Source organism: Fukomys damarensis, unplaced genomic scaffold (assembly GCF_012274545.1).
Source record: "Fukomys damarensis isolate Sample0158 unplaced genomic scaffold, DMR_v1.0_HiC HiC_scaffold_8, whole genome shotgun sequence".
Taxonomy (NCBI): domain Eukaryota; kingdom Metazoa; phylum Chordata; class Mammalia; order Rodentia; family Bathyergidae; genus Fukomys; species Fukomys damarensis.
The window spans coordinates 23,192,108-23,211,953 of record NW_022900920.1 but is presented as its reverse complement, the minus strand read 5'-3'; the positions used below and the strand labels follow the sequence as shown (position 1 = coordinate 23,211,953).

General features: G+C 40.9%; 1 protein-coding gene across 1 annotated transcript in view; it reads right to left on the bottom strand.

The window, feature by feature from the left end:
* The window catches only part of Nrap (nebulin related anchoring protein), a 67,619-nt gene extending 48,075 nt beyond the window's left edge, over positions 1-19,544 (bottom strand). Inside the window, exons 1-13 of the mRNA XM_019209015.1 lie at positions 19,497-19,544; positions 18,549-18,628; positions 18,141-18,235; positions 17,516-17,603; positions 14,270-14,374; positions 11,614-11,718; positions 10,153-10,257; positions 9,159-9,263; positions 8,270-8,377; positions 7,884-7,988; positions 5,119-5,223; positions 4,060-4,176; positions 1,577-1,681 (exon numbers count right to left, since the gene is read on the bottom strand). Coding sequence (XP_019064560.1) covers positions 1,577-1,681; positions 4,060-4,176; positions 5,119-5,223; positions 7,884-7,988; positions 8,270-8,377; positions 9,159-9,263; positions 10,153-10,257; positions 11,614-11,718; positions 14,270-14,374; positions 17,516-17,603; positions 18,141-18,235; positions 18,549-18,620 — 1,215 coding nt within the window. The 5' untranslated portion in view covers positions 18,621-18,628; positions 19,497-19,544. The remainder of the gene's footprint in view (positions 1-1,576; positions 1,682-4,059; positions 4,177-5,118; positions 5,224-7,883; positions 7,989-8,269; positions 8,378-9,158; positions 9,264-10,152; positions 10,258-11,613; positions 11,719-14,269; positions 14,375-17,515; positions 17,604-18,140; positions 18,236-18,548; positions 18,629-19,496) is intronic.
* Positions 19,545-19,846: the final 302 nt, after the last annotated feature.

Below are 19,846 nucleotides of genomic sequence, written 5' to 3'. Positions count from 1 at the left end.
TGATTAAACTGCTTAAGTAATCAGTGGCCTACTGAATAAACAAAAAGCAAACTCTTTTAACAACTTCAATTTCAAGCAAGCACAAGAAGGTGGAGTAAGACAGGCAGACAAACACAAGAACATGGGGTCTGGGAAAAGTTTTAAATTAGCAATAATTGCGCCTCAGATAAACCTCATTGGCTACGATACATGGGGTCTGATGGACATCGACAATACAGAGCACATTTGATGCTTTGTTTGTTTGTTCTTACATTTTCAGTTTTAAATTTACCAGATTTTTCCAATGTGAAAATTTACCATGTAAGTGTAGCTCGCCAACAGACAAACACTGAGTGTGCAAAGCTCCAGGCTGGGGCTGACACAAATGCATATCTCACTTCCATTTGTAATAAGTCAGTCTCTCTGCACACAGAATTTGTGTCCATGGATTCAACCAACCATGGATCAAAACTACTCAGAAAAAACTTGCATCTGTATTGAATAGAGGTTTTTTTTCCTTGCCAGTACTTTTTAAACACAATATAACAACTATTTACATAACATTTATGTTGTATTGGGTACTATAAATAATCTAGAGATAATTTAAAGTACATGCCAGGATGTATGTAGGTTGTTAGCAAATACTATGCCATTCTGTATGAAGGACTTTAATATCTGAAGATTTTGGCACAATGGGGGTGCTGGAACCAACCCGCCACAGATACCAAGGGATGATAGTATGTATATAAAGAATAAAATGAGCTTTGTCAAATCCTGTAATGTAAAAATTGGACACTGCTGTAACCATTTGAAATAATATTTGTCCCAAATGCTTAAAATAAAGTGAAGATCAAAATGTATTGATGCGGGGTCACAAACAAGAAAATTTGCAAGGCTTCTAATGAAACTACATTAAAATTCCCTGCCCGAGTCGGCCATTGGGTTTCTACACACTGGGAGAATTTAAATACACTCCTATTATGATATATCAGATATGATCCTACTTATCACTACATCTTTGCAAAATAAATTCTCATTGAGCTTTCCAAAGTCCCCTGTGATTGTAAATTTTGCTATCATATGCAGCTAAGTAGAAGTAAAAATCACCCAGTGTGGAATAGTTCCCTGGTATTCTCAAGTTATATCTTCAGACCTTCTCTGAGAGTGTCCAAATTCACGAACACAGTCTAATATCCATCATGTCTATCTCTCTGGGTGAAAGTGAGGGTGAGGTGAGATCGCTTATTAACCCAGAAGCACAAAGTCACCTTCAGAGGGGATGTTCTATGCTCAGCCAGGCTCCCCTACCAGTGTCTGTCACTAGGACACTGTGCTGCACAGAAGGGGCGCAGGAGAGGTAGGACAGGTCCTGCCCTGAGGTGCAAAGTCAAGTACGGGAAGGAAGAAGGCACAGCGGGGTGTGACAGAATTTGACACTATGCAGACAATCTTAGCCAAAACACACAGGCACAGGTGCCTAAGAGGCCATGCTTTTCCAAAACACATGGATGCATGCATTCACGTAGATTGTCTCTTAGGAGACTTACAAATTAAGCTCACAAAAAAGTGCCCAAATGCTTAGGTATGGAGGACTCACATCACTGGTGAATTTTGAGATCTTGCTCACATTCCTGAATTGAGGCGTTTCACAGTAGTTGATACTGTGACCTTTACTACTTTCCAAGTCCTTCTTATACTCCACCTTGGAAACCAAAATGTGAGCCGTACAATGGAACCAAACCCAAAGTCACTCCTGAAAACATCTCTAGGACTTAACTGTGATTTTTTTAATTAAAAAAAAAACTTCAAAGATTTTAAAACACCAAGCACAGGATACCGTAAATATATGCTTTCCTTTATAAAAGCAAAAAACGAATAGTTAATTTCATTCTGAAAATTAGAAATATATGCTCCTTTTCAAGAATGAGTGCAGTAAGACCTCACACAGCTGAAAATAAATGGCTATTTTCCTGTGGCTGGAGGTGTAGTTCGATATAGAGGCTTGGCTGGCCTAGCACACGCAAGGCCCTGGATACAATCCTTAGTACCACAAAAATATTTTAATGGTAAAACTGTTTCTTAAAAATTAAGTGGTTGCTCTCAGGGGAAATGTCCCGTGGGAATTATGAGGACTTCGGACTTCAGGTTTCTGATCTGAGAGTTACTTATATGGAGAAGTCCTCGGTAGAAATCCAATATATTTAACAAAGCATACACATATCTCTACATACCCTTCAATAAAATTTAACCCCAAACAAGTACTTTACAAGAATATAATAAAGAAGTCTACTCTGATGGAGAAGATCTTTAATTTAAGAGTTGGGCTATTTGAGTTTCCCTACCCTGGATGGAAAATGTGAGGCCGTCATTATTAAATAGACTCCAACTCATCCCAGGTAATTGCAGAAGGTAGCTAAGGACAATTACCATTTATAGAGGTACAGCTGGTTTGTCTTAGTGAATAAATATTGGGCAAAAAAGAAATTGGAGTCTCCCTTGTGACCTCTTACCATGGGAAATACAAATTAATTTGTTATCGTGTCTAATAAAACTATACAGTGGGGACATGCCGTTGAAAGTATGCAAGATGCATTATAGTGCTCACAGCATGGTATAACATTTTAAAATATGAATTTGGGTATACAGTCAGATTCTAACCCTATGGGCATGTCTCCATTTTCATGTCTTCCATTACACATATTCACACAGAAAAGGCCAAAGTATTGACAGAAGCATTTCTGCCTGGGTAGAGCTGCACTCCCGGTGGACTGGTTCTAGTTTTGCCCCTAAAACTCTCTATGAAACAGAGCTAGGCACTTCTCTTCCCAGGTCTACAACAAAGTGACAGTAGTTGCAAAGGTTCCACCTAAACAATATAGAAAATATTTTAGGCTTTGCCAGCCACATTTCTCTATGTCAGGTGATCACCTCCATCCTTGTAGCCTGACAGCAGCCATGGACAATAACTATATGATAAGGTTGTGTCTCAATAAAACTTTCTTCACAAAAACAGGCTGAGCCTATGGTCTGGCACACTGGCGGTGAACCTATGGCACGTGTGTTGTTTTTCTTTTAAGACAAAATAGGTGAATGTGTAAGTCGTATTTTCTAAACACTAAAACCTCAGTACTCAGGTTTAATTACAGTGTTGGCACTTTGTGACACATAAGTGGGTTTGGAGTTGCACTTGTCTCTAAAAGTTTCGCCATCCCTGCTCCAGAGCACCAGCATCATCTGGAACACTTGTTTAAATGCAAAGTTCAAGGCCTTAGCACTCACTTACTACACTGAAGTAAGTACACAGAGGCTCCTAATGAGGCTCAAGAAAGTGTCCTTCTGTCAGGGTGGTCTGAAGTTAAAGGACCACGAGCCAACTAACAGATTGGGGTAAAGGATCTGCCTTTAGAAGTTAGAGAAGAAAAATAGTCCAGGATATTTGTATCTGTGTTCTGAGACGCAGACGGTGTGTTATATTTCATAGCTGTGATTCTTCCTGTGGCCAGAGGTTGCTGGCTCAAATGCCTTCAGAATCCAGAGAAGTAATGTAAACGAGAAGAGCCGCTGTGGAGAGACACTAAAGTGCAAAAGGGACCTGGGGACCTAGGGGAGAATGTCAAGTGGTCCTAACCATTCCAAACAGCTTAAAGATGGGGTTAGCCTAACGACATGCGTGCTCCAGCAGTCTGTAAGGTAACAGCTTCCCCAGACTCTGACTACAATGATAAAAAGAGATCTGCTCTTTGTTTCCAACTGTCTAATAATGACACGTTGTTTAAAAACTGGGTCATTGGAGACTCCTGGCAACTAGAAATCTATTGCCTGGCCCTTTTGAATATCTACAGCCTGGTAAGATCTGGAAAGAAAGTTTTGAGCCACCTGAGAAAGATTCAATTTGCTTGCTTCTAGGCTATCTTGTTAACTTCATTTTACCGCGGTTGTTCTTTGGAAAGTGGTAAACCCATACATAGGGTATGCCACACTCTTAACTGGCTTCATTTGTCATAGGATCACCCCCATTTGCTCTCTAAGAGATAAAAGGGGCGCTAGCACATACGTGTGACTAACACCCCTCATACGCACCTCACTCACAAGCTTGTTCACACTCTGAGCCCGTTTAAGAACCAGGTTGTCTTGGGCTGGAAGAGCATGGTAATGTGCCGCTCCTTTCATCTTATGGAAGTCCTGCCTGTATTTTATCTGAAAGAAATACACAAAGGGGGTCTAGAGTTGTTGGTGCTGCATTCTGTAAGATAAATCCCCCCAAAATTGTCTACGATTAAATATCAACATTTACTTAATAGAATTTTCACAACTTTTCTCTCCATTAAATCTATCAACTACTCAGTCAATTTTTGTATTAAAACTGCACTGGGCCCTTTTCACGCTTCTTATGCTGTAATTCGTTATGAATGAAAGGTCTCTAAACTATCACAGCAAAGGATGTAATCCCAACCTCATTTTACCCTCGGTTTCAACATCATCTGTCCCATGGCTGACTGACAGGAAAAGTGAGGAATGTCTTACACTTTCCTTCTCAGAGCAGAAGTGGCGTTGTTCTGCATACCGGGTAACAACTGAACAACTGAGTTGTGATGGGCAAAGGACCTGAAATGAGCACTAGCTTCTGATCAAGTTCATGCTGCCATGCTAAAATCTGCAGCGAGCATTACACTTACCAAGTTTAATTATAGTCTGTCTTTCAAGATCTGCCTGCTGGCATATGTTCTGTAAATAAAATCACTTATCATTGGGTTACACCCAGTTTGATAATAATATGACTTGTTGTAATCAGCTCTTCCCCTAAAATGCTTGATTTCTGAGTGGATTTTTGGTGCAGATTCCCTTAATCCCAGATTACCTGGTTGGGCCAGCATTTGTACTCGCCTCAAATGGTCTCAAGTGGGTTGTGCTGTTTGTTCATGTCAAACTCCTTGGAAGCAGATTAATGTAACCAGAGACTCTCAACATGGTAAGAAGAGATTAGAAATTTGGAAGGGAATTGAGGGTGAGGCGAACATTCTACTTTGGCTCAGCTCTAATAAATGTATCTCTGTGCAAATCTCAGAAAACGCAGCCCTTAAGTCTCATTTCTCCCCTGCCTCCTCTGTGGCTCTGCCCATCCCCCCATGCGGTACTTACATCACTAACAAGTTCATTGGCCTTCTTGGCATTCTGATAAGCCGGTGTGATCATGGCTGGGAAGCTGCCCTTTCCCCTGGGCTCCTCACCTTCCTCTAAGTAACCCTGTGGAGTCCATCAAAAATTTTGATCAGTAATGCTTATCTCTCTGAATGGGTGGGGATCAGCAATGACTACCTATAGATCCTGTTCCCTGAGAAGCCCATCCACATTGGGAATCCCAGTGATTGCCATAGGAGCCATACTATGTGGTGGTTAAGACGCTAGACCTTGAGTTGGGCCCACTTACTGGTGCTGAATACATAGTCAGCACTAAATAAATGATGACAATTCTCGTGGTCATCCTTATGTTCACCAGAGAAGTCAAGGTACTCCACCAGTCACCCAGTCCTATGCTGCTACGGAAATACTGCTGTCTTAATTCTTATTGGGGAAGTCCTTAGCCTTCATAGTCTCAAGCACTACCTTACTTAGGTTCAACAACACATCTATCAGAGGGATATTTTAAGAGTATTATCCTCCCACTCATATGGGCCACATAATCAGAAAACAAGTGTTATAATATTTCTGCCATGTGGTGGAGGTGGGAAACTTCAAATTGCCATCAGATGGTCTGAAATGGGAGTGAATGTGTGTTAAAGTATGCGGAGTATAATATCAGTCTTAAGTTTTCCTTTCTCTTCTCCACACCACTCAACCACTCCCACAAAGGGAAACTTTTGTTCTTGGGAAACCATTATCACATGACCCATGTAACCCTTCCCTGGCCGATGTACTTTAAGACCTGCTCAGATGTACCCTTCTCTTAGAAGTTCCCAAGTCCTCCGTCTTCCATGCCTGCCTGGGTCAGAATCTGTTGCTTCCCAGTCTGAGTTCTTGCTGCACTTTGCCCACAAAGCTGGAACAACCTTTGCCAAGGCCCTCTGGGTGGGTAACTCCATCTCTTGGGGGCCTCCTCCAAGGCATGGGCCTGCCCACACCAGCACTAGCTTGCACCCTGGCACATACGTGTGCTTAAATACAGCAGCTGAATCAAATTAAAACATCTAGCTTCCTTTTACTCACTAATGAAAACTGTTCAGCCAAAGTGCTCCTTCCACCTGGCTGCCAGAATATTCTGAGCCAAATGTAATATTTCTTTTTAAATTTTTCTTTTAAAAAGTTTCTCAAATTCTTTGGCAATCTATTCTATGATTTTTCCCATCCCGCTATATTGTTTTATTTTTGCACCTTTATTTGTGTGTGTGTGTGTGTGTGTGTGTGTGTGTGTATGTGTGTCTTTTTGTAAGATACTTAATCCTGTTAGGAAGTTTATTGGTTGAAAATAATAAATAGATTGCATTTTAACAAATCTAATTAGTCATTCTAAAGAAGAATGAATTGGCCAGGGATTTAGCTCAGCATTTCGGTGGCCTGCCTTGCAAGTGCAAGGACCTGAGTTCAATCCCCGGTATATAAAAAAAAAAAAAGAATGAATTGCTTGGCATTTAGGGCCCTACGGGTATTTATAGTTTATCTGCCCGCCTGCTTCTCTCTCACTCCCTCCTGCTCATGCCCGACAAGTCACAGTAGGTCCCACAGTGAAATACCACCCTAGATAGTGTCCTTCCAACAACTGCTAACCGTGCTATCAAATGGCATTTGTTATTATCAAGACTGGAAACTTCATCAAAGTGTACAGATACTCAAGAGTCAACTACGAAGCTATGAAGCTATGTACACAGACATCAAGAAACACAGATGAAATCAGGTGGGTGTTATACCTAGTGGCCAATAGAACAGTGAAATAAAGGACAAAGTACTTTTCCAAATACAAAAGCCAGATTTTTAGAAAATAAAAATGGATGTCTAAAAGTTGTCCTGAGCCTTCTAAATAATATGTTTAAGGCATAAAACCAGTAAGAGCATATTTTCATTGTGTTTAAAGCAGTGAGAGCTCATTTAATTAATTTGTGCAATTTGGTGAATGACCTTTTAAATTCCAAACCAAGCATTTTTGCTCAGGTGGACATTTGCAAAAGTGCCACAACCCACCTTCACCACACCCTTGCTAAGACTCACATGTGTGTGCCCATGTATGGTAACTAGCTTTTCTGAAGACAGAAACTAATTCCCTGTTTTACTTTTGTAGGTCATGTATGTCATATGGAGCAAATAATTTACACAAGTAAAACTTAGTCTGTAATGGTCATCTCAGCCTTTCTATTCCAGGACAAGACGTAGTTCATTTGAAAAATAAAATTAGGGAAAAGATTTGTGTTCTCTGTTATACTGTTTTATCTGGTGACCTAGATAAGAAATTTATCTTCTAAGAAAATGAGTACTATTACTCCATGAAGTGCTTAATTTTTTTGTTTTGTTTTGTTTTGTTTTTGTTTTTGGTACCAGAGATCGAACTCGGGTCCCTGTGTTTGCGAGGCAGGGGGCGGAACCACTGAGCTAAATCCCTGGCCTGCTCAATACTTTCTAAGATGTACATTTTGATCCCTTTCATGCAGCAGTGATGGGCTAAACAAGGCCAATTTTTGTCCTTGGGAATGTTTGTCACCGAGAACATGAGAATGCCTTATACTTGGGATTTGGTTTCCTGAGTAGATCAGGTTGAACCATGTGTAACTTTATTTGCTACTTCCTGGCCTAGAAAATCCACCCTTCATAAACAGAACAAAGATAAAGCCCTTATTAAATGTCACCGCTAGCAAAGGCCAAACTGAGAACCAACCATGGAAAAAGTCAGCCTCCCAGGAAGTTACTTTATAACATACCTGGCCATACTGGTCCGCACATTCCTTTGTCAACACACCCTCAGCTCCAGCGGCTGATCCAGCCATTCCCCGCACTTCTCTCTGATATTGTTGATGGTACTTCACCTATAAGGGAGGGAAAGGAAAAGTCAGTGGATTAGCCTCCCATGCACAGAAGAGTTAAAAATGGAAGTCTTGTGGAATGTTATTCTTATGCTTGTATGTAAGGAATATGTCTTAGACATAGAAGTGCTAGGTTATTATCATAATAAGTCATAGAAAATTATGAAGGAAAGTTATTTCTGGGCTACAGAGTGCATCTGAAAGTAGACCGGAAGTTGGATGACTAGGCTCAGGTTAACTTCCTGCTTCCTCTGTAACACAGTGACATTGCTGTATGCACTTACATCACTGGCTAGCTCATTAGCTCTTTTGGCTATTTGATAAGCCGGTGTGATCATAGCCGGAAAACTGCCTTTTCCTCTCTGGTGTTCATAGTCCTCTGTGTATTTCACCTGAAAAAAAAATTTAAGGAGAAGAAAAAGAAAATCACATGCTATATCCTGCAGTCATCAGATGACCCTAGAGAGGTGCTCTGCTAAGGGCTTCATGACACCTTGCCCACCCCTGTCACAGTTGTAAGGGCACATAATTGGCTTGTAGCTTGATGAACCATGTACATCTTATTTACCTCTTTATTCCCAATACCTAGCACAGCATCTGGCACATAGAGACGCTCAATGTGTCAGAGTGTGTTTTAGCATGTTCATATACTGCACCTGATCTGGGCCAAAAGGTAAAGCTGGGCAAAGAAATAGGTCTCCTGGCCTCGGGGAGCTTAATCAAGTTGGGGAGACAAAAGAGGCTTCTCCATCCCACACCTAGGCCAAGACAAGTGGAAACCACTTACTAAGGTGAAGCTGGATTTGCACTTCAACCTCCCTTCGGAAGAATACTATGTGCCTGGCCTTTGTATTCCGTGAAGCAAATGGGCTATGAAAAGGCCAGTGGCAAAAAGTATTTAAAAGTTCTTTTTTCTTGTTAACTGTGACAATGGATTTCTTCCAGACTAATCAAGACATTTGGCTTGGAACTCATCTGATCTAGTGTTCTCAGTTTAGAGTGTTTGCAGGGTCTGTTCTAGCTGGCTTATTGGACCCAACCGGTCATCTTTCACATCAGAAAGTTCTTCCTGACACCCAGTCGGGACTCAGATGCCTTCTGCGTTCTCCCTCCCTCCTCCTCCAGAGGAGTCTTCAGTGAAGACCACTGCATCTTGGCACCGTTATTTCTTACATCGCTTTGAAGCTGTCCCCCTGCCTTAGCCCTCAGCAGCTCAGGGGTGTCGGCCACCGTGGTGAACCTGGAGATGCGCTCATCGTGCCCTCTCTTGTATGCCACCTGATAAGGGGACAGCACACAATTAAGCTTGCACAAAGTCACAGCCTCTGTAAGGACCCTCAGGTAGCTCTCCTGAAGCTCTGCCATTGGACTACACCCAACTCAAAACTGTGGCAAATCTATTACAGTCCCCAAGGCATGATATTAAAGTGCTAAATTCAAGAGGGTGCCAGATACTTTTAGGTGTTAATGAATAGTGACTTAATCTCCATAACAATCACATCTGGTGAGATTATTGTGTCCCTCCCCCTACACATGAAAAGCTAAGGGACAGAGAGGTTAAGTAATCTGTCATATATACTTTTGGGGGGGTACAGGAGATCGAACTTGAGACCTGGCACTTGTGAAGCAGGTGGTGGAACCACTGAGCTAAATCCCCAGCCCTACAGCTAATATTTGATAGAGCCAGAATTCAAATATCAGCATCCTGGATCCAACTTCTGAGTTTTTGTTTGCTTGTTTGTTGGTTGGTTGGTTGGTTGGGGGGCTTTTTTTTTGGTACTGGGGATTGAACTCTGGACCTTGTGTTTGCAAGGCAGGTGCAGCACCACTGAGCTAAATCTCTGGCCCCAAAATCTGAGTTTTTAACCAATGAACTATGCTACCTTTTAGGAAGCTCTGCCATTTTTAATAAAAATCAGCAATCTCAAGAAATCATTTGGACTGAGTTTTGGGTGAACTATACAGTCTTCTCTCCATGTTGTTGATGTATGGTCCAATCAAGGAACGGAGGATAAACAATAGAAAAAAGATAAGAACACAGTTTTCTCCCTAACACAACACTAACCCTACTGTTAAAAAGACTTATGTTCTTTCCCTCTGAATCACAGTGCTTAATTAATGACAAAAAGGAGCAAACTCAGTGGTGAATAAGCATGCGGGCACTCACTTGGCTGGCCAGCTGGTTGGCTTTCTTGGCCCTTTCATAAGCAGGTGTGATCATGGCTGGAAAGCTCCCCTTGCCACTCTGTTGCCCATAGTCTTCTGTATACTCCTGTTGGCCAGAACCAACCAGAGCATGAGAATCAACATGACACAGGATGAGAATAAAACTACAGGGGAACTAGATTCACTAAGTACTTGGGAAACATTTCAATCACCTGGAATGTTCAATAATGGTATTCAAATTAAATAAACACCACTAACAGTGAAGAATTCGTATTCTCTGGGTCAAAGGATATCCTCTTTAATACTTACACCAAATTTTGTGGAGCCTGGCACAAGCCCCCGGTATCCTTTGACTCCAGGCTTGAATGACAACTTAGCAATTAATGCAAGGGACAACTGCCCTGACTCATCTGCTAGAGTCAGTCTCATTTGTTCCTCCTTGCCTATAGATGATTAGTTCTCCTAAGGAGAAATATCACCTTAGCATTTGTGCTTCTATTACTTTCTTTCCTTCCATTTTCTAAAGGAAAAGTTGCATAGACTAACAGTATTTTCCAAAGCAGATTATTTTTTTTTAAAAGTGTAGGTGTTTGGAGAGGGCCAGAGGGCTCGTGTGCAACTGGCTGGATTTCTGCCATCAGGCTAGAATTGCCTTTCCGCTTGAGCACTTTCTAAGGTCTCTCTGACAGTTCTGGTTGTCACTTGTCTAAAACAAGCCATCAGGGATGATTCCTTCTGGAAGAAAGGCTATTTCTTTGCCCTTTCCACTTCCAGAGGCCCTCACATTTCTCAGTTTCCTGCCTCACATGCCGCTGTTTCTGTCATCACTTTGCCTTTCTCTGACTCTGACCCTCCTGCCTCCCTTGTGATAACCTAGGGCCCATCCTAAGAGCCTTCAATCTTCCTATCTCAAGATCCTTATCTGCAAATTCTCTTGGACATGTAAGACATACACAGATTCCAGGGATTAGGACATGGGAATCTGTGGGAGCCCCGCCCACTAGGCGTTTGACATTTAAAAGGAAACTTCTTCACCTCTACACTCAAGGCATTCATACAATCTGTAACATTCTAGGACTCTGCTTGTTAAACTTGTTGCTGCAATGGAAGAAACTCAAAGAGAGAGCCATAGATCTGATGTTCTTTGCAAAGAGTTAGAAAATCCGGTCTTTGCATAAAAGATACAAATAGTTGCTTGGTGCTTCCTGTTGATGCGAACCTATAAAAGGAGCTGTTTCTGTGAAATAAATCAGACTTCTCTTGGTCTCCACTCAGGCTTGAGTGTTCTTTCCTTTCTTAATCCTCACTCCCCAACTCAGGCATGTTAGTGTTGTGACGGCTGGACCGCCACAGGAATCTTTGGGGGAAGGGCCAATATTCTATCTACCACAATCTCAAAAGGAAAGGAACATTTGAACTACTCTCTGAATCAATTGCTCAGAGTGCTTTCTTGTGCCCTTACCTCACCAAGAGCTTGTCGTGACTCCACCATCCTTACGATTTCAGGGTCCGGCAGAGCCCCTGGACACCAGGTATTCGCCTCCCCATATCCAGGCCAGTAGCCTCTCTATAAAGGAAATACAAAGATGTATACAAACACACACCCTACATATTCAGTTGGCAAAACCCCAAACCCCATCCTGTACTCCCAGCAACGCACACATGTTGTCAAAATAAGATAGTCTCTACACTATTATCCCTGTTTGTATGTCTTAGCTTACTCAAATGTTCATTTCTCCAGACTAGAAAATGAGCTCAAACCCTAAATAATTGAACTGCCTGAAATTCATTGATATTACAGAAAAATTCCAAATAGAACTTAACATTTCTTTGCATATCATTGCATTGACACTGGGCAGGAGGAAATCCTAGCAGACCGGGGCAATGAGTCAGCCTTACTGAGACAATCTTCTAACACCTACTACCTATTGTGTGCTCAGCAACTGGCAATGAAAAAGGAAAAGAAAAAGGAAGACAAAATTTCTCCTTTAAGATATTTATGATTGGGCCGGGGATTTAGCTCAGTGGTTCTGCTGCCTGACCATGAGAAGCTGGGTTTGATTTCTTAGGGAGAAGAATTGGAGAGTTAGGTGGGCTGCAATGGGGTGAGTTGGACAGGCTTGGCAGAGGTGGGCTTTGGAAATCTGGAAAATATGAAATTTGCTCCAACACTAGCAAGCAGAGAAGTCTGCATTGAAACAAAATGTAGACTGTGAAAATCTTAACCCAGTATTACCAAGTATTGGTGAGTGTGGGAAAACAAATATTCTCATAATCCAACTGCAGGAATAAAAATCTTACAGCCACTTTAAAAAGTAATTTAACAGTTTCTATGAAAATTTGAAAAGTACATTCCCCTGGACCCAGAAATCTCATTTTTCATTATCTATTCTGGAGAAATACTCACTTGTGTCTGAAAGCGGCCATGAACAAGGGACAATTTTGCAAGAGGGAAGAAATGGAAATACCCCTGCCCAATAATAGGACAGTATGTGACATCCACTGCATAATGGCTTATAGTTAGATGTCCCACCCAAAGCTTCATATGCTCATAGGTGGTGCATTAGGGAGGTTACTGGATCATGGGTGTCTGATACTGAATTAGTCTACTGATGGGTTTATGGCTGGGTGTGATGTTGGGAGGTCAAGCCTGGTGAGAAGGGAGGGGTGTCACTGTGGGTGTGGCCTAAGGGAATACATCCTTCCTCCTGCTTGACGGCTGCCCTGCTTCCTCCCTGCCACACCATGAACTGTTTCTGCCAGGCTGCCCTGCCTTGGAGCCAGCTAACTATAGACTGAAACCTGTACCGGCTGTGAGCTAAAGTAAATCTTTCCTCCTTTAACTTGTAGGTATGGGGTACTTTGTCTCAGCCACAAGAAAGTAACTAAGACACACTCTTAACAGTGCATCCATACTACAACCAGGGGTACACTTAAAAAGGTGCTGATGTTGAAATCTCGGCAAGATATTTGTTGAGTGAAAAATACAAATTGTAGAATAATACATATTATTTCATGAAAAAAAGAAAAAAATTCAATAGAAATATACATATATAAATATCAATAAAATTAGAGCCAATATTTATTATGCCTACCACTATCAAATATTTTGTATAGATTCTTTTAATCTTCACAATAGCTCTGTGAATCATGATATTTTTGAAGATCATTTTACAGATAAGAAAACTGAAGCAAATGAAAATTAAATAACTCAGTCAGGATCCCTCACTAAAGGTAATAGGTGAGCTCAAACATAAGCACTAGAAAGTTATACATAGATAGGTGATAGATGATTGATAGATATAAGTACACAAAAAATAGCTAGATGAGAGAGAGAGAGGGAGGAGAGAGAGAGAGAGAGAGAGGATACACACAAGATGATAACAGGGGCTGGGGATATAGCTCAGCAGTGGGTGCTGCACCTGCCTGGCAACTGCAAGGTCCTGAGTTTGATCCCCAGCACCGATATAAAAACAACAGCAACAACAAAAGATGGTAACAGTAGATACCTCAAGTGAAGGAACTGGGATTGGAGGTGGTGGATAAAGGATTAGCTGTGTACTGTTAGGATTTTTTTTACTCTAAGAAAAATGCAAATTTTATGTGTATAATTAAAAATTGAGGATTGAGGAATTTTTAAAACAAGGGGCACTCAATAAAGCATGGTGGTGGGAAAAGTCAGGGACATCCTAGAAGCAGTGTGTGACCAGCATGGGCAAGTTAGGCTGAGAAGAGGCAAATGTGGAAGAGGGAAAGCCAGCATGACAGGCTGTCAGAGTCCAGGCAGGAATGGTGGGATCAGGATGGAAGGGCTGGACTAAGTGTCAAAGGATGAAAGGGCAGCATTGGTCTCAAGCCTGGAGGACTGTTCTCAGGGACAGCAGCACAGCGGTTGGACAGGACAAGACAACGAACTTGGACTGAAGCAGATACAGTAGAGTAGTTTCTAGGACACATTGATAGAGGACTCCTGTACACAGCTGGAATTTTAAACTGAATGAAAACAAACCAAATTTAATCTAGGAGCACCTTTCAGTTGCATAGTATGTGTAATACATTTCATTTGTATAATGTGTTGTTCTTTCTTTATCTAAACCCATTTATTACTCTTTTCTCACCTCATTCACCAGTGGCTGCCTGTCAGGTGCACTCGGCCCATCCTTGGATCTCATGTCCCAGTGAAAAACTGATTTAAATGGCTTACCATCTTCTTGACCAGTGATCTGCACAGGATGTTTCCATCAGAGAAAAGAAGGGGAAATTAATCAGGAATGCATAGCTCGATTTGGAGGATTTTTTCCAAGTCTCAACTGCAAAGCATCTTCACTGCTTTTCAAGGCACAGTCCATTGTCAATATATCTGTGCCACCAGCTAGGTGGCACATACTGAGCTCTTGCTGTGTGCAAAGCTCTATTGAGTAGAGCAATTAAAAAGACTGAGATAAAGTGAACACACTGTACAAAGTATCCAAGTTAGAATCACCTCAGAAAACAATACACATTACTATTCTTCACTTCAGTCTGTGTATCATCTGGGGAGCTCACTAAAATGCTGGCTCTCCATATTCTTGAAGATATTCTTCATGTGATGAGATAACCTGACCTTTAAAGTCTTGATCTATGTAATATACTTTGAGTTGATTTTTGTGTGTGGATGTAAGGTAGGAGTCAAGATTCATTTTCTCCATATGAACATCCAGTCTCCCTAACACTCTCCTGAAAGGTCATTCTTGCTACATTGAACACCAGTGGTGACTTTGTCACAATTGAAGCAACCATATACAAGCAACTCAATTTCTCTAGAGTCTACTCATATTCACCAATGGAGAAATTCTGTCTTGGTAAATATTTATTTTTCCAAGAGTGACATGTAGGAAACAAAAAAGCATAAATCTGCTGCAAATGCTAGCTCCAAGACTTTACTTTTCTTCATTGTTACTATCACTGTAGCACCTTTTTCCTTACTTTTTAAAAAATTTTAGTACAGGCACAATGAATTTACTTCATTTGGCAATATCTCTCAAAGAGGCAAGGGGGTAAAAAAAGTAATCCATCATATGCCCTACTGCAACTGTAAGATCTGGGGGCCTAGAAGGGACATGGTTGTCCATTTCAGGTTTTCCCTGGAGGGAAAAGAGGTGAAAGGGATCTCAGTAGTCAGGTTTTTGCACACACACACATGTACTTGTGTAGACCCACACCACAGACACACATATACTCTATAGACACATATATGATGTACACATATCCAATACACACAGATATGTACACACATATATACCTGTGCACATACTGCATGCACACGTGTATGTGTGTGCACACATCTTTACACCTGTGTGTACACATACAAATACTCCCCTTATGCACACATACGTGCATATACACATGGCACACGGTCACATCGATGTGAACATTCAGACCTACTGGTCAGCTCATTATACTGCCTGTGACTGGAAACAGAACCAGTGATAGTGATAGTCCTTGGCACATGCAAGGCTGGGCCTGTCTCACACAGTTAAGAGAGAGTCCAATACTATCTTGAGGAGAGTTAAATATTGTGAAACTTGTCACATGATTGTAAGGTGGACTTGCTGGCTAAGATTAAGGTCAAGTGGGAAAGTACAGACACTACAGGCTGTTCTACAGACAGTGGAATGCACGCAAGCAGCAGCTTGCAGTGTAAGTCCATTTCCTCACACACAGCTGCAAAAGCATCTGGATATATAGAGACGTGAAGAAGTGCTTGTTTGCTCCTGGACAGTGCGCTAACCCTGTAGGTACATGCAGAAGTGGGCCAATGATATGAACTGTGCAGCCAGACAGAACTGGATTGTACCTAATGAATCGAGGAAAACAGGACAAGTTTCTTAACATCTCTGAGCTTCAGCTTCCTCAACTGTAATGTGATAACACCACAGAGGTCCTCAGGAAGAATAAATGAGAAAACATAAAGAGCTCAGCAGAGCATTTGGCGCTCTGATTAAGAGTTACATTCAGTTCATTGTAATTTCACGTAGCTGATGTCACTGTGACATCAAAAGACAAAATCAAAATCCTAAAAGAATTAGTCTTTAGTAATCCAAGACTGCCTATGAATTTGGAATTCATTGCTTTTTGAGGTACTGGAAATTGAATCCAGGGCCTTCTTATTGAGCTACATCCCCAGCCCTTATTTATTTATTTATTTATTAACATTGAGACAGGGTTTCGCTAAATCACTTAGGTGCCCAAGCTGGATTTGAACTTGCGATCCCTTTCAGCTCAGCCTCCCAGAGTGTAGCTTGCCCGTGAACTCTTAAAGCTTGTGAATCCTTAGAAATAGATGTATAAGCTAATATCTGACCTCAGTGTCCTCACTAGTACAATGGGTTAATAACACTACCTACTTCATTTGGTTGTAATGTGTATGGCATGAATTAAACAATTTTCTAATAAATGTTATATACACTCTTTAAATGAAATAATATAAACTGGCTGTTTAACTTAGCAAAACAGAGACGTTGAAAGAGTTCAGCACACGGGCAGCAGTTCTATCTGTTGCCCATTTTCCTAAGGAGGAGGACAGGCCAGCAGGCAAGAGTCAGTATGTGGCCAGGTAACTTTAGCAAGGGAATCCCAGGGGAGGAGAGATTACTAGACAGCCCTCCATCTCATGGGTCATTTTCTAATTTTAGAACACTGCTAAGCTCTATCCCATAAAGCAACTTCTCAGTGGGCCTGGGCAAAAAGAAAAATGTTCAATGATTCATCATTTTAATAGATGCCAGAGTTCAGTCAAAAGCTAGCTACCAGACAACACTTGATTTTTCAAAAGAGGCTGGATTTATCATCGTGGCCTCCTTGTCTATTTCCCACCCCAACTTCCCACCTCCTGAACCAAACTTCATTTCTAAATCAAAATATGCATCTTTGATCTATTCCTACTCTAAAGGGAAACAGAGCCTACACATAATCTTAAGGAACAACTGAGTTCAGAGAGATGTGAGTGTGCAACTGGAAGTTTTAAATTGTCTGTACCAAAATATCACAGAAGAAAGAAAAAAAAGGGCCTTTGTAATACTTTTCAACCATGTAAAGTCTGTTTTATGTGCTAGGCACTTACTGTATGCCAGGCCTATTGTGTAAACTAACATCAGGGTGTACAGGGCTGGCCAGACACAAAGATTATACTAGAACCAAGGGCCTTAAATATGGAACCTAGATTATCCTGTGTACTGTGTAACATGGAAGGAGAACAAACAGCATCATGTGCTATGGAAATGCACTTTGCATGTGTGACTGAATGGGTTCATATAGAGACTTAACAGGTGCCAGAGCAAAAGGATTTTCTTTAAAGGCTATTTTGAAATGCAAAAATGACTTACCCCACCCACGGCTTCTGGAAATGTCTTCACATTTAGATTTAATGGAGTGTGATAGACGCTAGTGAAAGTATTGTTCTTGGGGTTATGGCTATAAAGATAGGTATAAAACAAAATTAGAAATGCACTTTATCCAAGACAGTTGAGTGGTTCTTCTTATAGTTATTTTTTTAATCAATAAACGCAAAATTTAACAATTACCTTCAGGATTTTCCAAGCAATGAGTCTTACAGGAAAAAATAAATAAATAAATAAACTCTACACATACTAAAACTTAAAAGATAAAATTTAATTGGATATGATCACTGGAAAACTTTGTGAAAAATGGAAAAGAATTTGAAAGGAAAACGCTTTTAAAACTCCATATTCAGAGCCATGACAGTTACATTGTTCTTGACAACATTTAATAATTTGAGGTTACAGTGGGTAGATTTAATCATTTATAAAGAAATCTGAAAACTTGTGTCTATGGTCGAAAATTCCACGCTGGCTCTTTTCAATAAGTGGACACTTTGAGTGAACATTTCTTGAATTTAACCCTAGAGTATTTGATCTGAAACTTTAGTTGGCTACTTATTAAAAAACAAGCAAAATTGAAGAGGTCAGGGAAGGGTCATTCCACACTTACGCGTGACAGTATGGCTTTTTCTGGTGACTCACGAAGTTATTAATGGACAGCATCATCTTGCAGACTTCACAGTGAAAACATGCCTTATGCCATATCTAGAAATCACATAGAAAAGATTTTGTGATTACTTCTTTTTTCCCAGACCCTAGACTGTTACATATTGTCGAGTAAAAAATTTTTGAGATTTAGGGATAGTGATTCAAGAAATTAAAAACCACATACACAAATATAATATGTGAAATAAATGCACAACTGCCTTGAGGCAATAGAGAAGATCTAAAAATGGTCCAAAGGTATGGAAATGCGTCCTTTTCTTGTGGTTCAGAAAAGAACTCCCATGTGCCTACGTAAGAAGATACATATCCCATGTTTGTTTTTACTTCACAAAACTAAGAACTGTCTACTGACCTGATCTATACAGCTGATCTTCTCAGCAGGATAAACTCCGTAGCCACACCTAGAGCAAGCCTGCACATTCATCTTGGAGTCTGAAGACAGAAGACGAAGAGAGGCCACAGGCAAGAAATCCAGGAAAAACCACCACGCTGGTTGTTCAAGTCTCCAAAATCCCAAGCGTGACTAAACTCCTGAGGGCACCCTGATCCTTCAGAATCTAACTTCCACTTTCCTTTGCTGACCTTCTGCTTGGAAGTCAGCAGCTGGTTGGTTTTTAAAGCTGCCACTTACTCCGGGGGCTATTTTGGCAACTCACTAGCACGCATGCGTCTGGGAAATAAGGTGGAGGTATTTCTAGCTGACTCGCTTCTCTAAATAGAAAAGTGAACTCACAACCGCATCATGTTTATGTGAATGACCAAATCCTGCTGTATGATCAGCCAGCATGTAGTAGTTGAGCACCAGCTGTGATCATTATCCAAGAAAAGAACCTAAAGAACACACCATGCATCATCCAGCAAGGAATTAGCAAAGCTGGCTGTAGGCATCCCATGACTAAATCAGACAGGCCAGCTCCTAAAATTCAGGAAATAAAGTAGAATTGGGTCACTCTCCTGGATGGGTAAATATATTCAAATTTTGGCTTTATGTACTAAAATGTTTGCAGCAGTGAATCTATAAACTTAGAAAGACTACTTTGTGTTTAGATTCTACCAGAATGCAAAAATAAGAACAAATGAGAACTCTGGATGTGTCAGCCTTTGTGTATTATCCTGGAATGTTCCAAAAGGACCTTTCTGCTTATTCTTTCGCCGTATGAGGGTAGCCTGAAGACAGGAGTCTTTCTTCCTGGCTTTGTGAAGCTCCCTTTGCCTTCCATCTCTGGTTAAATGTCACTTTATCACTTTTTAGGAATACCTTCTATAAAATGGTACTTTACCCATCCCCCAAGCTCATTACCAAGCTTCTTTCTATCTGCTTTTTCATCTTCAGAGCCATTTTCACCACCTGAAATATTAAATATGAACATAGCTACTTTTAAAAATTGTGTTACCCCAATGAAAATACAAGTTCCAGCAAAACAGGATACTTAGTCTTGTTGCTACTTTTTTTTATCCCTAGGGCTTAGAACAGGGCCTAGTACTTGAAAGGTACTCAATAAGTCTTTATTGAATTTATGAAATAAATTTAATACACCAAAATGCATAGAGAGGCCAGGACTGAACTCCTGGGTACCTACCTATAGGACACCACCATGAATGAGCACACCCCCACATCCAGCATTGCTAGATATTCTGATGTTTCCAGAG